The 20280-nt window shown below is 37.0% G+C and overlaps 2 protein-coding genes across 2 annotated transcripts; one reads left to right on the top strand and one right to left on the bottom strand.

Annotated features, from left to right (window-relative positions):
• Positions 1–94: 94 nt before the first annotated feature.
• On the bottom strand, positions 95–4041 carry LOC103967917 (ferric reduction oxidase 6). The gene is given in 12 exon segments (XM_009381246.3): positions 95–450; positions 565–1015; positions 1109–1207; positions 1209–1353; positions 1447–1559; positions 1562–1725; positions 1815–2142; positions 2228–2349; positions 2352–2461; positions 2942–3139; positions 3334–3430; positions 3527–4041. Coding segments are annotated over 12 exon segments (2232 nt in total). The 5' UTR covers positions 3762–4041; the 3' UTR covers positions 95–280.
• A 9567-nt stretch (positions 4042–13608) lies between these two features.
• Positions 13609–20280, top strand: LOC103967919 (uncharacterized protein At5g08430). The gene is given in 7 exon segments (XM_009381247.3): positions 13609–14630; positions 14632–14965; positions 15061–15120; positions 16618–16668; positions 18448–18518; positions 18646–18902; positions 19619–20280. Coding segments are annotated over 7 exon segments (1869 nt in total). The 5' UTR covers positions 13609–14043; the 3' UTR covers positions 20128–20280.

Raw genomic sequence — 20280 nt, 5'->3', positions numbered from 1 at the left:
GAGAAGTTGTCACCATAATGATTAGTAAAACAAGGCAAGGCTGAATCTTGCGTTACGGAATCTAGATGAAACCTGCGTTGTGAACTTCCAGATCTTAGGGAACATTTTTCTTCTATTCCATTATAAAGCTGGGAAGCTTTATTGGCTTGGGATCGTCCTTTTTTTAGTCGTTGTCGATACTTATTGTTACGCATACAGCATACTGTAGTCCAATAAGAGGACCGCATTAGGTTATAGAACCATATAAATTTGTATGTATAGGCTACTGCTACGGCTACGGCTACAGATCGAAACTGTGACTGTTGAAATGGAAGATAGGATCGTCGCGTTGTCTCCTCAAATTGTGTGACCTGATCTCTTTGGCAACACTTGATTCAAAACTTGGAGGACCACAGACAATGACGCCCGCATCGACGCTACCCCAATCCTTGGATATGGTTCCAAAAATTTCTGCATTCAGTAACAAGTAATCAGAACATGTACTAATCGGAACAAGTTTCTCTCGTCGATCTTTGGCATCTGCGGAAATATACGTCAATTCAACATTTCAGGGAGGGGGCATACCTTTGAAGTTCGGCCTTGCACCATAACGAATGCCGGTTAACTTTGAAAGATTTTCTCGGTGCTCATTTGAATCACTGCGACCTACAGTTTCTTCATGCTCCGCCTTATATACATCTGAAGCATCATCTTCACATTGATCCTGTACCGAAATTTTTCGCTCCCAAAGATGCCATAAACCAACCACAAGACCCCCAAAGACGACCACGCTTGCAATCATACAGAGCAGCAACAGAAGCCCTTTGTACCACCATGCAGATATACGGTACGGGTTTATGTACAAGACATCCAACAAACCCAATATGATAACTAAGCCTGCCGTCGATGAGATGAGATATAGTCCGGACCATAGATTATGTCCGGTACCAACCAAAACAGACATGCTACACCTTTTCAGCCTAGGAGGACAACGAGCAGGAAACTCCAGCGCGCTGTTCGGAACTTGACCCTCTTCCTGCAAGCAGCAATCAAACTAAATGTCAAAGAACAGCTGAACGAAACACATTTCATAGGAAATACAACGAAACCGATATGTAAACAAACATACCAACGGAGGACCAGATTCCCGAGTGACGTAAATTAGAGTCTGAATATTTAGTTTACTGGAAACTGTGTCCATGTCAATGGTTGAAAGAAGAGGAAGCTCAGTTTGATGTTTTGACAGCCCAGACAATCAAAATATTTCGTACTTGACACAATCTCCCTTCCTTAACACAGTGGACAATGTCACTCAGGACAGCCAGGAAAGGCGAAATCCCAATGCCGCCCGCTACTAAGACCAGATGTTCATACCTAATTAAAAGAACAATATATAAATTAGTCAAACAGGAGTATGATACAAAAAAAATTGTGATCAAAACAATTGAGAGACTTGAGAGTACATACACCAAGTGGTATGGTATCTCATGCCCATAAGGCCCCTCAACAGACACTGTTAGTGTCGTAGGAGGCGTGCAAGAGAGCGCGCTTTGTTGTTGTTCAGCCTCTGAATTTTTCAAGATCTTTCTCGAAGATTTTCTGTCCATTTCCCAAGAACCTTGATGAGGACGGAAATGTGATACTTACCGTCCAGAGGACTGGATGAAACGCTAAAAGGATGCCATTGAAGCCATGACAGTTCCCGGACTTGAAGAAAAATAAAACTGAGCGCGTTGTACTGCAGATCTAAAATATGGTGTCAAGAGCAAATTGTTACTCGTATGGTATAACAGAATATGAAACAAGCAAACGTGCGTGCGAAGAAAAATATTTACTTTCAGGTTTTGCGAGGACTAATTCTACAGTTCCGCATGGAAGGCACTTGGCCGAGATTACACCAACAGTCCTTCGCGATTGGCAGAATCTCAGAAAACGATCAAGGATATAAATAAATATGCCTCCGGCAGCACAGGCGAAAAGGAAATCACCAACATGCATAGCCAAGAAGGCGATGAAGATGACATATAGTTGATGAGTGTAGAAGAACAACTCAAAATTCAGCTTTCTAACTGGAGGGAGCGATGTGACCCACATCAACAGACCAGCAGCAAGGCTGATTACTCCTGCAAGATTTGCAACACCAATCTCCCTCCACTCCAATATCTGCATCAAATCAATAATCGAAACTTTAAATATGCACTCGAGCATCCTATATGCGACTAAATCTTTCTTTGGCATGAACACTCACTTTAGCAAGGAGATCGCCCTCCATTGCCCATTCCGCTATGTAACATAGTCCATGGAGAGTAAAGAGCAACATCGTGAGATGTCCCAGCCATACATGATATCTTGTAGCATGCTCAAAGGGATATCTATAAGGCGAAGAAGAACTGATCCCCTTGCAATAGGAAGGAACAAAAATGCCAAGCAAAACATCCCACTCGAGGCTAAGTATGCCCCGAAAACTGCCAGGAACAAACAACTGACAAGTTCAAGTAAACAAGGACAACCATCAGCAAACTAAACCAATCTTGAACCCGAAGAGACAAGAGCACATAAGTTTACTCTGACAATTCACCATGACATGCTACAAGAGAATAAAGGGAAAGGGGCAACAAACAGAATTGCTGGTTAATTTATCAGAGATTTTCAACATTATACATAAGTAAAGAAGGTAATTTTCCGACGTTATAAACTGAGATTCTCAATTTCTCAGTCATTTGCAGAGAACATGTGTCATTTAAAAGGTAAGTGATTAGACACCTAGACGAAGAAGAATACTATGCTCTCCATCTATAGTAAAACGGGATTCCTGCTAAGAAGCTGCTCTTAATATACACACACACGAGCACATACGCATCATGGTGAATTCCACGAATCTAGCTAATTGGTTTATCTGCTTACGAATTTTACAGGCAAGGCAACTATAGTCCCTTAACTCATGTATAGGTAGATATTATACCTTTGTGCTTTAAGACTTAAGGCACCAGGGATCTTGTCGAGAATGCTCACGGCATAATAGGACACAGACCACATAGTATACACAACAAAGAGTAAAATCCCAATCAACTCAGCAGCAGAAACAACCCCAAATAGTCCATCCACAAGAACTGGGAATGTCCACAAGCGGAAACTCGGGTTTTCTGAAGTCTTCTTCTTCCTGCATAAACAGTTCATACATTACACAATAAAGCATCGATTGGGTGAACATTCAAGTGATATGATTGAACTAGAACACCAAAACGTGAAGACGTATATATATACTCATCAATCTGATTAAAGTAAAGGCAGAACAGCAGCTGGTAAAGGAAAGCAGCGATCAATGTATTTTTCAAAAGAAATCAATAGATATACTTGTAGGGGAGCTCTTCTTCTCCGGAGATAGCAAGAAATACTATCGAAAGCAAGGCAATAACAAGAAGAGGACCGTTGAACAGAAGGAGCAGGGTTCCTGCATCCGATTCCAAAGTTAACTTTAATTTTAGTTTTAGGTGAAAAGAAGAGCAAAGGAGGCAATGATGAGTTGATCAAATGCCTGCCAACAAACCTGTAGTCCCGTAAAGAGTTCCATCGGTGGCTACAATCCAGTCACCAAATAATGTCTGCACAGAGCCTAGAGGGAACAGAAAAATGAAAACCACCCATGAAATGAAAAGCACCCACATTGTGATCTTGAGAGTCCATTTCGCCAAGGTTACGAAAAGAGGTATCTTCCGGACGAAGGCACGTCGAGAAGGTTGGCTTGGAAGAAGAAGGGGGTTATGGACACCGATTTCATCCATGGTTAATGCTTTGATCCTTCCTTCCTTCCTTCCTAATTATCAATGTTTTTAAGCTAGCTAGGTGCCTCAGTCTCAGGAAGTCTGTCGGTTCCCTGAGTAGTGAGTTCAGAACTGAACCAACATACATATATTTATACTCATTTAAATTAAGAGAGTTAGGAAAAAAATCCGAAGTCTGTGGAACCCTATACCAATTGCCATATCTACAGCGCCGGATAATAAATTATCGATTAAATATTGACAAGATACGATATGACGGCGCAATGTATAAAAATTTCTGAGCCAATAATGCAGCTTGTAGCCTTTATATCTCATCTGCACGGAATGCAGAATGTTCACACAAGTATTTATCAAGATTATGGTATAAAATAAACCACAGACTAATAGAAAGTGACAGCTTGAAGAGAGCAAGAAGAACCGGAATCGATTACAGTTTTACGTACATATATGTTGAAAAATGCAATCAGAACATGACAAAATGGATTACTACTTATAGATGAACAGTTTCACTACTAACAATATCGAGGCTTTTTGTAAATAAAACCCAATACTTAGTGAGCTGTGCAGGTGGTTAAATTTAAAAAATATCGGTGTAATTAGAGGTTGGTTTGGTATTGCTGTGATTTGAAGAAAAAAAATTGTTTCTGCTGTGCTGTGAGGATAAGCTCATTTTTTATTGTTTTACGTTTTCAGTTTTTATTTATCCAAAACTATGAAAATAAGCTGTTTTTAAATGTTTACCAAACATTTTTTTTTAGCTCAGCTTTTTTTTATACCCATTTTTTATAAAATACCTCAATACCAAAATGCAACAGAAATTATATATGCAAGTGGTTACTACCAGGTATTACACAGTGCAGCACAGCACATACTGTACAGTGATTGATGTTCACAATTCACAGGTAGCTAAAAGTAACAGCACTGACGCTCACAATTAAGTGAATTCACATAAATATCCCATGAATAATTAATATTTATTTAATACCCCGCGAAAATGATACATGAAGCAAAACATAAGGGAAGAAACCTTAGTGCGGAACTAGGCTTAGTCGAGTTGAGTAAAGATATGTGCTCCTTTATGTATCTAGTTCGAATCACATTTTTCGCAATTTAGATATATTTAACTTGTAATATCACTTGAAGGAAAATACAAAAGACAGAGATATATATTAATATTACTAACAAAGATAATTATATAAGCATTTACTATATGAAAATTAAACTAATGAATGGATACTCTTTAAAAAAAAAACTATGAACATGGATAATGGACGGACCACCCAAATTTTCTGTGTACCTTAAGAGACTAGAATCAATCCTATCCGTATAACAGATTCTTCTGATCTTCTTCTTCAAGTTGCTGAATTCGATATATACGTGGTTACGCTTGATTTTCTGCAATTCAATGCATGATTGATGAATGGCAGTTGAACTAAGACTGTTTGGTTTCGTGGGGTATCCACTTCTATTCTCTCCTACAGGTACGTGGGAGCTGCATGATTGTGTTTGTTACTCTGCTCATATTCCTTCAACTGCATTTATGAGAAACATGTGATCGGTTAAAAAGCTTCATCCATGTCAATCTTAATTTGCTTCTGTCTTGACACAAGGAAAAGTTGTTTATTTTTATTCTATACCGAAATGTCACAAGTTTGAGTCTTGGAAACAGTTACTTGCAAAGTAAGGGTAACATTCTTTCCTCCGACTCTCACAAAATAGGAAGTCATATTGGCTTAGGGTCGCCTTTTTTATATTGTTACCGTGTGTGTTTACACATTGCTGATATTATTACCTTTGCTTTATCATTTGCCCCAATTTTACTCTCAGAATCGTGTGGTGATAATTGGTACGTTCGTAATCTTGTCGATATTTACTACTATGATGTAGGTGGTAAGTATTCCTCTTTATTAAAAGTGGAAACTCTTAAGTAGATTATTTTGTTTAACTTTCTCTAATTATTTTCTTATGTAAGTGTATTGAAAAGTTCATGCCTAAATTTTTTTTTTGGTAAAACATACCTAAATATTTTCTTGTATAAGTTACTTACCATAAATTGTTGATGCAAATGTCAATAAATAAATGCAAATTTATTTGAATTTCAAATGAGTACTAGAATTTACAATATTTTTCATAAATTTAACTCAGGGCGCCAAGAAATTATAAAAAAAAAAATAAAAAGGACAGAAAAATGACATTGATTGTATATACTAAAATTAAATAGAGTTTAGAGACTAAAATCAATTTTTAATCTTGTATATGATATTTATCTAAACTTGATATTATATCAGCAATATATGGGGTGTTAATATAAGGCTTTTTAGCTAGAATGGTCCATGAGATTTGCATTACTCCTCACTTTGGTCCCTGAGTTTGTCCACCATCAATCATATTGGTCCTTCATTGAAAAATCTCCATTAAATAAGAATAGAATGACCAAAATACCCTTAATTTTTATCAAATCATTTTGGCCCATTGTTTATTAAATTGAGGTATATTTGTTATTTTGATCCTTATCTAACATAATTTTGCACAGAATAACCAAAATGATTGATAGCGGACAATCTCAGGCACCACTTTGATTTCAAATCTCATGAACCAAAATGATGTATTATACAAATCTCAAAGATCATTTTAGCCAAAACAACCTTAATATAACAAGCCTTAAAAAATAAAAATAAAAAAAAAAAAAAAAAAAAAAAAAAAAAAAAAAAAAAAAAAAGTGCCTTCTCTATTTATTTAAACCTATAATGGAAAACAATTTCTCTCAACCGGTTAACCCTATACTTATTGCCTTGAACATTTCGATTCTTTCCAACGTCATTCCGTCTATTTTTTATTGTCACGGTCAGATACAACCCTCTGATTTTGGTGAATATTTGAAGAGACGATCTTCTCATAAATTAATACCTAAAAATAAATAGTTTAGATCGTGAAATTAATAGTAAGAGGGGGTAATACGAGGCGCTAGCCAAATAAATACTTATTAATGGTGAAATTGAGGTTTTACTATAAAATCAATTGAAAATATGAAAAGTTATCAAAGATTATATAAGCACATAGCAAACCTTGTCCCTTATAAGTGTGGGACAAATCTCAACACGTTTCCGCACGTGTGGTCGATTTTCAAACCTACACATAGACAACAACTGGGTGGCGCGGAGCGCGTGTGGCTGTTTGGCTTCACAAGAGGACAAACTGGCTCTAATACCATGATGAATTGAGATTCCACCATAAAACCAATTGGTAATATAGAAAGTAGCTTAAGACCATATAAGCATATAACAAACTTTGTACATTCCCAAAGTAAGACAAATCTCAACAACTAACAAATTAAAGCTGGCCGCTATTGGACGCATATATTATAGGGTGAACAGCTTTGTTATGTATCAGGTAGACATGAAGGTCATTTTCTTTGGTTTAGGTGTTCATTAATCATTAGTTCAAGGTCTTCTCGAGATGCTTAAGGTACTGGAATTATTCAACTTTAATTTGTCTAGCTGTATGCTATATTCCAATTTATCATAAATACAGAGATATGAATATTGATAGCTAGATTGAACAACATGGATGACATATTATTTAAAAGGTCGGACGTGTAGCATCACCTATTTTACATAATTTTTTTAACACATTTTTGTGGGTCTCTGTGTAATGTATTTTAATGATTCGAAATATTTATATTTTAAAACAACATTCATAGATTATTCTTACAAAGAATTATGTAAATCTAAAACTATTATGACATTTATTTACAAGGAACAAAATAGACGAATACAATTCTACAAAAAAAATCCTGAACCTTTAATCCAACTGTCATATAGTTTCATATTCGGGTGAGTTTTGGTAGACATGATATTTAAAGAAAGACTTAAAAGATAGATGATTTGAATCGTTAAAATACATTACGAAATATGCTCTACATAAACGTGTATAAATAATTGCATAAACAAATAGTGGTGCGAATACGTTCCTTACTTAAATCTCTTCATTCTGTAACTCGTAGAAGAAGCAAATTCTTTCAGGACAATACAGTCTGCCGGTCCATAGACAAGACTGCTGATTAAAAACAACCTAACAATTTTAATAGTGGTCCTTGAATGACAACCACAAACATGAAGACGTAATCCAAGTGAGTTGGGAGAAAAATATGATTTACTTAGATCGTAGAGATATTCTAAAATTGTTTCCAATCGTAAGATTATTTAAGTGAATATTTGTATTTCGAAGAGATCGGTATATATTATGTCTGCTAAAATTGAGAATGGAGGTCTCTAGCAATTGATTGTAGTGACATTAAGACAAGTATGTACATGTTTTTTTTTTTTAGTACATCGATAATTTTATACTAAGAGGAGGGAGTTCAACTAAGTCATACAATGAGTAACATAGTATTGAATTCGCCATCTACGAAATTCGAACCTAAGACCTCTCACTTCCAAACGAAATGAATTAAAAGAGGTTAAAAATCTTATTCAATTAAAATTTTATATAAATCTATGAAAATTCAGGTGTATTAAATATTAATCAATCAGACCTTGAAAAAAATGTTAATCAATCAAAACTTGATTTTGAAGGAATATAAACGGTGATGTGGATTTCGATGAATTCGAAGAGTTATATATGTATTTTAAGAACTAACAAATCCATCACCTTCTATGAGATTTTAACGGATTTACAGTTCGTAAAAGTTATTATATTGATGAATGATTTGATATGAACTCGTAATTTATAAAATTTAAAAATTATTGCTTACAAGTAAACTAGACTACATAATTTTTAGTGAAAATTTTGGATCTAACATCCCATTGTTTATTTTTTTTGTTGGGTTGTGGGGGATTGTTATCTAGTGAATTTGATATTGCTGCTCGCCAAAAGAAACAGTGGGTGTTTGTGACAGACGACTCCAAATCTGAATTACAATCGGAAGGATAATGTAATTCTCTACTTGCAATCTGCTTCTCTCACCATACATTGACAATGTTTCAAATGCTTCTATAAATTATAACCTCGCAGGATCTACTGTATGTAATATTTCTTCTCAGTTAATTTCAGAACGTCATTGATTCAAATAATTGTGTCAGGCACAATTAATATTTTGAAATACAATACGAAGGTGGCATTTTTTGTTTCTTTTAATCAAAGTTTGAATAGATCGAGTCTAAAAACAAGTTTTAGGTCTGCATTTTATATACCTAAACATATTGTAACCAACAGTTGACACGTATAATCACATAGGTCTTATGTTTGTATTTGCGCTTGGGAACATCCTTCTTGTTTCTTTAATGAGAACTATAATATTTCCATCTTCACTATTAAGTAGTATAACTCATTAAAGCATCTCCAACGTGCTCCTTAGATGAGCTCCTAACTAGAATTTAGGGAGGACTTTAAAAAAAATAAAAAATAAAAAATCCAATCATGCTTCCTATCCACCTCTTAAGATAGAGATTCGTCTTTGAGCTCCTAAATATAAGGAGGGAGAAGGGAGCTCTTAGTTATGGTTATAAAAATTTTAAAACTGAGGTCACGATTGACACATGAAATTGGCTTGACATGCACTAATCGTAGGAATTGGCTTTGGTTGGGGTTTGGGTTGGGTTGGTTCGATTTAGGCCCCTCATTCTTGTGTTTGGACCAAACTTAGATTAGTGTTAAATAGCCCAATTCAGTTCTAGTACAGCCAATCAAACGCCCCCTGAATCTACTGCCCCCTAGTTCTATACCCGGATGGTAACTAGATAGAAGGCAATCGACTCCACATCTACACATGACCATAACAAAATGCAGGCCCTCCTCAGAGGTCCTTGCCTAGAACAAGAAGTTTATCAAGTACCCTTACAAAAGTTGGTTTTCATCTGTAGACATCGAGTCGCGGGGGTTACTATCATACTAAAATTGTTGTCACCATTTACCACTCTTGTTTTGTGTTTTGATCTTCTACGTTTCCTGTTTACAGGTTGGGTTTTGTAATCTGACCAAGAGAGAAAAGGACGAAACGAATTACCTTTGGGTAGCTGAAGCAACAGAAAATTCAGCTTACATTTTAACTTCTGACAATCCACGTCGTTCTCATCTCAAAGATGCTGCTGCCTCTAGTGAAAGATGGAAAAGGATGTCTAGCTTGGTCTCGATTTTGAAACTTATGTGCAGTTAATCGTACTATCTATGTTGTTCTCTACTGAATACTGATCGGTTTTCTTTCATGACGCAGAATACCAACAGGCTAAATGAGAGGGTTCTATAATTCTATTTATTACTGTGGCAAGTAAATGATAGGCGGTGAAAGTAGCTGATTTCAGTTATTTGCAGTGTAAGTCTCTTCATGTACCGCTCTTCTTTGACATCGATGAGGGGCGATATCATTAGCTTCACAGTATAGTTTGAGTTAGCTTCTGTTCCTTAAATATATGCTTTTGAAGATCGATGTCTGACTGATTTCCTTTTCCGCAGATTTTGGTCACCGACATCCAAATCTAATCGGTACAAGTTTTGTCTTGGGAGTAACTGTTAAAAGCATGAATGCTGGGAAGAAGGTAGCCAGAGCTTTCTAACTTTGGTCGCCATTTTTGTTTTGTTGTTACTCATGCTCTCTCATATGGTGACCGATTGCTTAGTGACCAAGGCATTTCCCAACTTGTATCTCGTCTCTCTCGCGTGATGTGGGACTCAGTGAGATTATCGAACATCCGAACATCTATTTCTATACAATTTGCTCTCGAATACTCGACTAACTTAGGTATCGGAAGACCATTGATCGGTACCAGAATAATGTCCCCCACGACATGCTCCATCACACTGAGCTGGTTTGGAAGAATTGCATAACATTTAATCTTGAGAGGTAACCTTGCTATTAAGCCAATTTTAAACATCAACATGACTTATAAGCACTTTTAAGTTAACTGCTTTTCTCACAAATTATTCGTAAGAGGATCTCTAAGAGTATGCAAATGCAGCAAAAATTCGAGTCTGAATATTTTTCGAAAAATTGGAACGGAAATCTGAATGCATTTAGTAATTATGATAATTATGAATTTTCGATCTGAAACTTTATAAAGAGTTCAGAACTTATACCTAAAAAAACTACCAAAAACTTCCCATTTCTATGCATACTACAAAATTACTTGAATCTATACATAACATATACCAAATATTTAGAAAGAAAAATTAATTACATATAAAAAAATTGAGAATATTAAAAAAACTTGTAAAACATATGAAATTCTGAAAATTTCAAATTTAAAAATTGTGTTACCGATTCGATTGTGAAATTTCAAATAGGAAATTGGAAACGTGTTTCCCGATCTAATCCTTCTAAGAAAAGTTTACTTATTCCCTCCAAGTAGCCAACTTCAAAAGTAATTTGTCACATCCTGGCCCAGGGGAAAACACTTCCCGGCACCGCTCCACCACCGTAGCATGATATTATCCGCTTTGGGCCCCGACCATGCCCTCACGGTTTTGTTTTTGGGAACTCACGAGCAATTTCTCAGTGGGTCACCCATCATGGGATTGCTCTAGCCCCCTTCTCGCTTAACTTCGGAGTTCCTACGGAACCCAAAGTCAGTGAGCTCCCAAAAGGCCTCGTGCTAGGTAGAGATGAGAATATACATATAAGGATCACTCCATTGGGTGATGTAGGATGTCACAATCCACCATTCTTAGGGGCCTGACGTCTTCGTCGACACACCACGCCCAGGATTAGGCTTTGATACCAAATTGTCACATCCCGGCCCGGGGGAAAACACTTCCCGGCCCCGCTCCACCACCGTAGCACGATATTGTTCTCTTTGGGCCCCGACCACGCCCCAAAACGGACAATATTGTGTTATGGTGGTGGTAGTCCCGTGAGCCAGCCAATAGAGTAAGGAATAAGAAAAAGGACTTGGCGTAAAGCTTTCATTCAAGTAGGGGCAGTTTTGTTTCTAGGAATCGCACGAGAACTTCCCAGTGGGTCACTCATCATGGGAGTGCTCTTGCGTGTTACTCGTTTAACTTCGTAGTTCCCATGGAACCCGAAGCCATTGAGCTCCTAAAAGGCATCGTGCTAGGTAGAGATGAGAATATACATATAAGGATCACTCCCCTAGGCGGTGTGAGATGTCACAAATTAGTTAGTTGGGGTATTTTGATCCAGGTCTAAAAAATTGAACTGTTTTTAGATTGAGTAAAACTTCATTTGATTTTGATTACATCCATTCTGCCCTTTAAAAATAAAAATATATTTAAGTTCCTTAAATTTAAATTTTGAATTTTGAATTTTGAATTTTGAATCCTTAAATGCGTTTATTTACCACAAATCTTATAAGAAATATTTTAAAACCTCATATACAAAAAATCTTGTAAGTTTAACAAAAATTAAAAAGAAACATTGTGAGAGGTTGATTAAAAACAAAATAAAACACGAGATACGGCGGGAAGAAGAGTCTGAAAAGAAACAATCTTTAACTCTTTTCGTTAATCCTATAATTAAGCACAAGATAATTACAAAAATTTAAGAAAAGATAATTATACATTAATTTACTGATCAACTTAGGGGTTAAATTGGTAAAAGAATAAATTAATTAGACCTGGACAATGAATTAGTGGACCTAACCCAACAATCAAACAAAATTGGATTATACCTAATATTCATTCACAAAATTGGACTCATCAAATTTTCCCTTGGTCGTATTACATTTTACAATAGAATATCATATTTTTTGCAACTAAACTAAAGTCTTAGTGACGTTATTTTCCCGATAATTACTTATCACGTGTTTAAAAAATACACAATTAATTTTGAACACTTATCAAGTGATAAAACCAATGACAAGAGAGTATCTTATGTCAGATCCCACATACTTCTCTTCTAGTACCAAATACATTTTACAATAAAATATCATTGTCATTTATTATTGAAAAGATTTTTTGCAACTAAAATAGAGTCTTAATGACGTTATTCTCCCGATAATTACTTATCACCTGCTTAAAAAATACGCAACTAATTTTTGAACACTTATTAAGCGATAAAACAGGTGACAAAAGAGTATATTATGTCAGATCCCACATACGTCTCTTCTAGTAAGACCAAATCCAACCTTGGACTAAATGCTATTTTTTAGGTTTTATTCCCCTCAATCCAACTCAACCCATGCTAAATGTGTGGGTTAAAAGCTAAAAGCCAAATTCCTCCTCCCATGATTTAGCCTAGAAAATGGTGTGGGCACCACCAACGGAACCCCATCCACATGGGCATGTCTCACAGAATTTATTGAATCTAACGGCTGAGATCGAATCTAATCAAATTTAATGGTAAAAAAAAGGTCTAACGACCCAAATTTAAATTCAACGGCTAAAATAATAAAAAATATATATTTAACTTAAAATTCATCCAAATTTAGTAGTTTTTCAATATTTATGAAAATTTAAGTACTTTTAGGTTAAAAATTTTCATAAAATTAAATTATGATAGTGAACATAATTTAAAAAAAAAATTACTTTAAAGAAAAACTTAGCCTAAATTTATTCTTTAATATAGTCTCTTTAAGGAAAGCCATTAGATTTGACTTTAATGAAATTTTGTGGTTGAAATTAAATCACATGCCACAAAATCTTAACTACAGGATTTCATTAAAACCAAATCTAAATGTCAAGAGGGTGTCCCTATTTTTTTTTTTTTTGAAAAATGAGAATCCCTTCCTTTAAAGGCTTCGTTCTTTAATAATCTCAGGCTCAAGAATTTAAATCATAACAATTGGAGTAAAAAAATTGTTTATGAACTAAAAATTTTAGGTTGTAGACTAAAGATTAGAGATGGTCCAAACGAAAAGTTGTGCAATTGTGCCGCATAATTCTTCAGAGGGACCATTTTTTATATAAAATATAATATGGAAAACGCTACATAGATTGTGAAAGTACAGTTTTTTCTCTTCATCCTTCGTCCTTCAGATTCGCCTGTTTGAACTCACAAATTTTGAAAAAAAATACAATAAAAAGAAATGAATTGAAGAGGCGAAAACAACATGTGGCAATCTGCTGTTGGTTGGTAGATTGCCAAATTGCTGCGGTGTGACGGTTACAGACAGCCACCTGCCGCCGCTTATAAAGCGTTTCATTCTGCTCCAGAGAGGGACGGAGGCAGAGGCAATGTCAGTGGGTTACTGTATTATGTCATTGGGAGTGAGCGAGTCAGTTACAGAGTGACTCAGGCCCCTGGGACCGAGTTAGTGAGTCAGTGAGCGGCTCCACTGCCGGAGTTTGGAGTACTGAAAAAAGAAGACGACTTTTTGATTTAGGGACCCGAATGGATCCCTTCAGTTGGATGGCGGAGCCGAGTCCTGGTTCGGGTCCGAGTCCGAGTCCGAGTCCTGGTTCGCGTCCGATTCCGAGTCCATTCAGAGGAAGCAGCAAGCGGCCGCGGTCGAGGAAGCAACAGGATTTTGATTTGGAGGGGTGGGGGTCGAGGCGGCTGTTTCAATTTCTGGAATCGATCGGGAGGGACACGACCCACAAAATCTCCCAATACGACGTCGAATCGATCATCACCGACTACGTGAAGCAGCATCAGCTTCAGCACCCGACCAAGAAGAAGAGAATCGTCTGCGACGACCGCCTCTTCCTCCTCTTCGGCCGGAAAACCATCGGCCGTGTCAAAATCTACGAGTTGCTTCAGCAGCATTTCGCCGACAACATGGAGGACGATTCCTCTTCTGACGACGACAGCGACGGCAACGACCGCCCCCTAAACATTAATCTCAATGTCAGTGCAGAACAGGTAGAAGAAGACTACGGCGACGGCAATCATCGGAAGCAGAAGAAAAAAAAGACTAAGAGATTCACGGAGGAGGGTGGTTTTGGATTGGGATTGGGAATGGGAGTGGGAGCGGGAGCGGAGCGGAGTGGGAGTGGGACCCCCAAAAAGCTGCTTTGCGGCGGTGATTCCGGAGAACATAAAGTTGGTGTATTTGAAGAGGTCTTTGGTGGAGCATCTTCTCCTCAATGAGGAAAAGGAGAATGAGGGTAAGGTTGTGGGAAGCTTTGTGAGAATCAAGTCGGACCCCAATGACTACTTGCAGAAAAACTCTCACCTGCTACTCCAAGTTACTGCTCTCAACAAGCCGCCCGCCGCCTCCTCCTCCTCCGGAGTTCTTCTGCTTTGCCTTTCCGGCCTCGCCCTCGTCAAAGAGGTCCCAATCTCGCAGCTTTCCAATGATAACTTCACGCAGGTATTCATTTCTTCATAAAGTCCCGGTCTTGCTGAAAATGTAGGAAATGCTAACAGACAATCTCCGAAATGTTTTATTGATCATTTCTGTTGCAGGAGGAATGCGAGGATTTGCGTCACAGAATAAAAGAGGGCTTGCTCAAGAGCCTTACAGTGGTAACTTTCATTGATTTTTCCCTTTAAAAGTTTCTGTTCTGTTGGAGTTGATGAAAATGTAGTCAGTATTCCGGAAACATTGAAGAAACAATGCCCGTCAAGAAGCATTCCCCTCCCTCTTCCCCCGGTTACAGGCCCCATAATTTGCCTTCTTTCAATGCCCTAAAACAGTTGTATTCCTTTGGTTTAATAGGTGTCGCTGGCATACTGATATGAAAATCAGTTGGTCAAATGTACTTTTATCATAGATGTCCCTGAAATCAGATAATGAGTTGGGCAACATGTCTCGTGTTTCATATTTTTGTCATGTTTAAGTTTCACGTGTATTTAGTGGCTTGTAACGGTCTCGTCTATCTCTAGTCTTGTAGCCTGGCCCTGATGAACCGGACATGGAAACTTTTTGGAAACAAGTGTTGAATGCGCTTAAGGGAGAAACTAAATCATTTATTCTGTTTGGTTTAAGTGAGGTTAGATGGATGCAAACTGTGCTGAGGATCTTACTAATAGGTTTTTTCGTTAATGTTCTGTCTGTCGGAGATTCTTTTATCATTCACTGCAGTAGTTTTTACCGCAGTCTTTTGTGGTAAGCTGTCCGTTTCTGATCCTAGTGGCTAGGAAGATACATTAGAGTTTTTGAACGGTATAACGCTCCATTGTAAAAGCGAAGGCTCAGATATTGAGGTGGCTGTTTGAGTGATGAATTAGGGCACCTCTTTTCTTAGCTCACTTTTTGTTGGATTTTGTTTTGAACTTTACCTTTTGAACTCTAATAGTTTTCTGTATAAGTGAAATTTTTATTATCCTATTAAAAAGGAAAGAAGGCACCGAATTGGCGAATAATAAAGTTTCTCCTACGAACGCTTCACTATGACATCGAGTTTGATTCGTAATGGAATATATATATATATATATAGGTTTAGGGTTTAGGGTTTGATTCGTAATGGAATTTATATATTTTTTAACGGAAACCACAGTTTTATTAATTACAGGAGTATGTATCAGAGATGTGCTTTGAAAGTATCTGCTAATGTTTACTAAGCTAGTCCTAAATAAAATACTTCTCAGAGTATTACATAGGACTTGGTCTGCCTAACCTCATGTTAAGCACCGTAGTGCAAAGAGGTTGCAGGTGGGCAGCATTGTGAGGCCACCATGAAGCAAAGATATTCATTGCTTGAAATAATACAAATGGAATAAAGACTATAATTTGTTGTTCAATATATTAGCAGATGCTAATTTTTACCACCCTAGACGGCATAGTACCCTTTATAATCATTACTGCTAATTTGTGGATTCTCTTCTCCATGAACATAGTCAGCTGCTGAGCATTGTAATCTTGGTTTTCTTGGTGGTAGACTTCTATTTCTCTTGACCGTTATATTGATTAATCAGATATTTTTTTTCTGACAAACATATTCTCTCTAGTTTTTTTCCTTCTATTCTTTATGTTTCACTACACGTGCAATCTTGTTAATAAGCTTGTTCTACTTTTGACAGGTGGAGCTTCAGCAGAAGGTCCGGATATTGCATGAGGATATAATGAAGCATGTAAGTATTCAATTATAGATAGATTTATGTGTGTCACGGTGTCACCAAATGAATCTGTCCCCATGAATTATAGCCCATGTGCACTTTGCCCCATGAATGAATTTGGACTCACTTGCTCTTGAAATTTCACCCCATGTTTTAAATTCTCCCTGTTGTAATATGTTGAAGTTTCCGACAATGTTCATAAATACTTTAAATAAACGATAAACAATAAATACCCTAAATAAATGAAACTCTCCTCTCGCTCGTCCTTCCTTTCTCTCTTTTTTCTTAATGATAATAGATACTTGGGGGCAATGTGCGCTGGTGCACACTTTTGGGCAACCTTATGGAGGAAGAAAATATCTCCTTCAATGCACAACTCACGAAAAGTTTCCATTTTACACCTTACAATACCCTTTATTTGTAATGAACAAATGAGGACATCTGATAATGAACACCCGGTTTCCACTAGTGAAAGTTGTGAAACCTAAAAACGGTTTAGATCGTTGGACAAAATTTGTGGTTGGGTGCTAACAATGTCCCTTGTTTTAGCCAAATGAAGGAATCCCTTAATAGAAGGATATGATATACTGTATTCGCATAATACAGGTTCTAGCATAGCCCCATTAGGGGCAGTCGATGCCCATTGAAATTTTTTAGCGTGAGCTTTTGCATTAATCATGAAATTGTAACATTTAACTATGTTATTCCTAATATTTGTAATACTTTAAAAAACATTGAACTTAGATGGATCAATTCGTTGAACCCATTGCAGAGTAGTGGCAGTAGCCCAACAATACAATCCCCTTTGACCTGTTAAGGGACTCCACATACAAACTCTCTCTCTCTCTCACACACACATGAGAATGTTCTCATGGCGGACAGTCTGGAAACATAAGATTCTTATGAATCTTAGGATGCCAGATTATGTAACCACCTTTTGTCTCCATACTTTGAATTTGAATCGTTGATCAGGTTGAGTTTTGTCTGAATATGTGACCTAAGCTCGCAACATGTTTGTGGGTTGCACTGTCAGAGCCACCTGAAGTCCAATGTTCCAGGCTGTCTAATGTTTATATCTTTATTTAAGAACCATCCTTGCAAAAAGTTAGCATATGGGAGATTGTTTGATCATCTGATTGTCATCCTGAATATTTGTAAAGATTGTGTTCTTCTATCTATTTGTTGATAATTAAATGACTTTGTAGTATTCGATCCTTGAATAGAAATTTAACAAATGGACGGTTCATATCATTGAATCGTATTGATGTTTGAGGTTACATACATCTTTTGAGGTTTTTATGATTATTCTTAAATGGTGGATTCTATCTAAATATATAGCAAGTTGCTGGATATGAATGAATAACCCAGGCTGCTTAACAGAAATTGTGTTTGTTTAATAGTGTGATCTAGTATTCTGAATTAAGTAATTTAGTTGTTATTTAGTTTCAGATTGTGATGACACTTGTATTCCATATAATTTACCATTTGATCTAAGGTACATATCTGAGAATGTTTCTTAATTTGGACAATATGTGTTCTGTATATATTAGCTCTACAAAACATTTTTGCAGTTCTGCTGGGTTCTTATTTCAGCGACTATTCAAACAAGACTTTGCAGTATTTGATTACCTTTTACTTATTTAATATTGGTGCCTCCTTCAACAAAAAAAAAATATTGGTGCCTCCATTGTTGGGCTAGACACTACTCACCTTGGACTTTCTTCTGATGCCTATGATGTTAAGTGGAGGTTGATTGTGTGAAACTTTCTTCATCTTGTGGTGGATTTGTTTCAGTGGCTTGCGAGAGAACTTGCATTGTTACAGAACCAAATTGATAGAGCCAATGAAAAGGGATGGCGTCGAGAATATCCTTTCAAAATATCTTCTTTTATATTCCATAATATGTTACCTAATTTGCAGAAGTATTGCCCAATCAACCTTTTAACATTGAAATAATCTTCTGATTGAATCCTTAACTTGGTTGATATTTACGCTGTTTGAGTACTTGGAAAGAAGGCAATTGCTTCAGACTCCAGATGAACAGGCACGGTTGTTGCGTGAGGTTCCAGAAGTCATTGCAGATGAACTAGAGATCGAAGATGCACCGAAGGATTGTGCAGATGAAATACAAGAAGAGAATCGAAGTTCAACAAGAGATATCATAAAAGGAGCCTCAGAAGCTCCTGTTTGTGATATACCAGCAGAGAAAAATCTATTAACTTGGACTGCAACTGGCATAATTTCTGAAGGTGCGTTCTCAAGAATATGAAAACTTCTGTCTTATGTATTCTAAACCATGCATCTCAACGTATCAACTTCTGGGCATCTGCACCTATGGCCAATTGGCTTTGGATTGGATGCTCCAAGTTAACATGGTATAGAAGCAGGCAATTCATCAATATGTCAAGCCCAGGTTGGCCAGACATGCCCCACATCTCTCAGTATAACCTAATCTTGGACCCATGAATATTAATTTTTAAGAAAGGCTCCAGAAAGTTTGGATCATTTGTTATTGCATTGTCCGGTGGATTTTTTTTTTTTTTTGGTGGACTAGGAGGCAGATTTATGTTGGTCCATACCGAGACCGTGTAGGGAGCTTAAGGTTTTTGGTGGAAAGAAAAAAGGGGGTAGTGCTAGGGAGGTGTGCTAGGAGGTGGAATGCTTATGGGAAAGGGTGCGTTTTTGGGCTTCTTTGTGCTGTGAAAAGTTATCGTTTCTATTATTTGGTTGGAAAGCCTCTGTACTGTAGGAAAGTGCTCTTTTTCTAGTGGATGCAGTTATTTGTGCACAGCGGTTCTAATCTTTGGCTCAAAGAGTGTTTCCCATCTATCTTTTTGTCACTGTATTTAATTATTATTGGGTGTAGGGTTCAAAAAAGAAACTAATATTGATAAATATAAGGAAAAAAAAAAACATTTATAAAAGCAATTAATCATTGATCTTTATCCTCGTGATTATTCTGCAGCAAAAGTGCATGGTATTTCCTGGCAAGAATGGAAGGAACAACCAACAGAGCCCATAAAGACGAGCAACGGTGAGAAAAAGCATGGAACTCTTGACACCAAGGGCTTTCAGGAACTGGTGGGTAAGCTGGTACCGACATCTCAAGAACAACCAACAGAGTCCATAAAGAGGAGCAATGGCGAGAATAAGCATGGAAGCATAGACACCAAGGGCTTGGATAAGCGGGTACAGGCACCACAGGTAATTGATTTAAGTGACGATGAAGATGAAGAGCGATGCGACGGAGAGAGGATCTTTGCTGACCAGCTGGGAAGCTCGATATGGCATTATTTTGATCCCCAAGGAAACATACAGGGTCCATTTTCAATTGCTTTGTTGAAGGCCTGGAGTGATGCGGACTACTTTCCTCCCGACTTCAAAATTTGGAAGGCAGGTCAGAGCTCAAATCAAGCCGTATTACTGCAACACATTCTTCAGCAGAATTATCCAAATAAAGTTGCAAAATATTAAGATTTGGATATCCATTAGGTCATAGTTCATTTGTTAGTCGTGGTCTATAAGGCATACTGTCACTGAATAATTTAGTTTTGTGTTTTTTTCTTCTGATTTCATGTCATGTAGGGAATGTTCATTAGCAAATTAAATTGATGTTCCAATTTTCTA

The sequence above is a fragment of a genome, unplaced genomic scaffold (genome assembly GCF_019419815.1).
Source record: "Pyrus x bretschneideri cultivar Hongxiangsu unplaced genomic scaffold, Pyrus_bretschneideri_v1 Contig1, whole genome shotgun sequence".
Lineage (NCBI taxonomy): Eukaryota > Viridiplantae > Streptophyta > Magnoliopsida > Rosales > Rosaceae > Pyrus > Pyrus x bretschneideri.
This window is presented reverse-complemented; position numbering and strand designations above follow the sequence as displayed.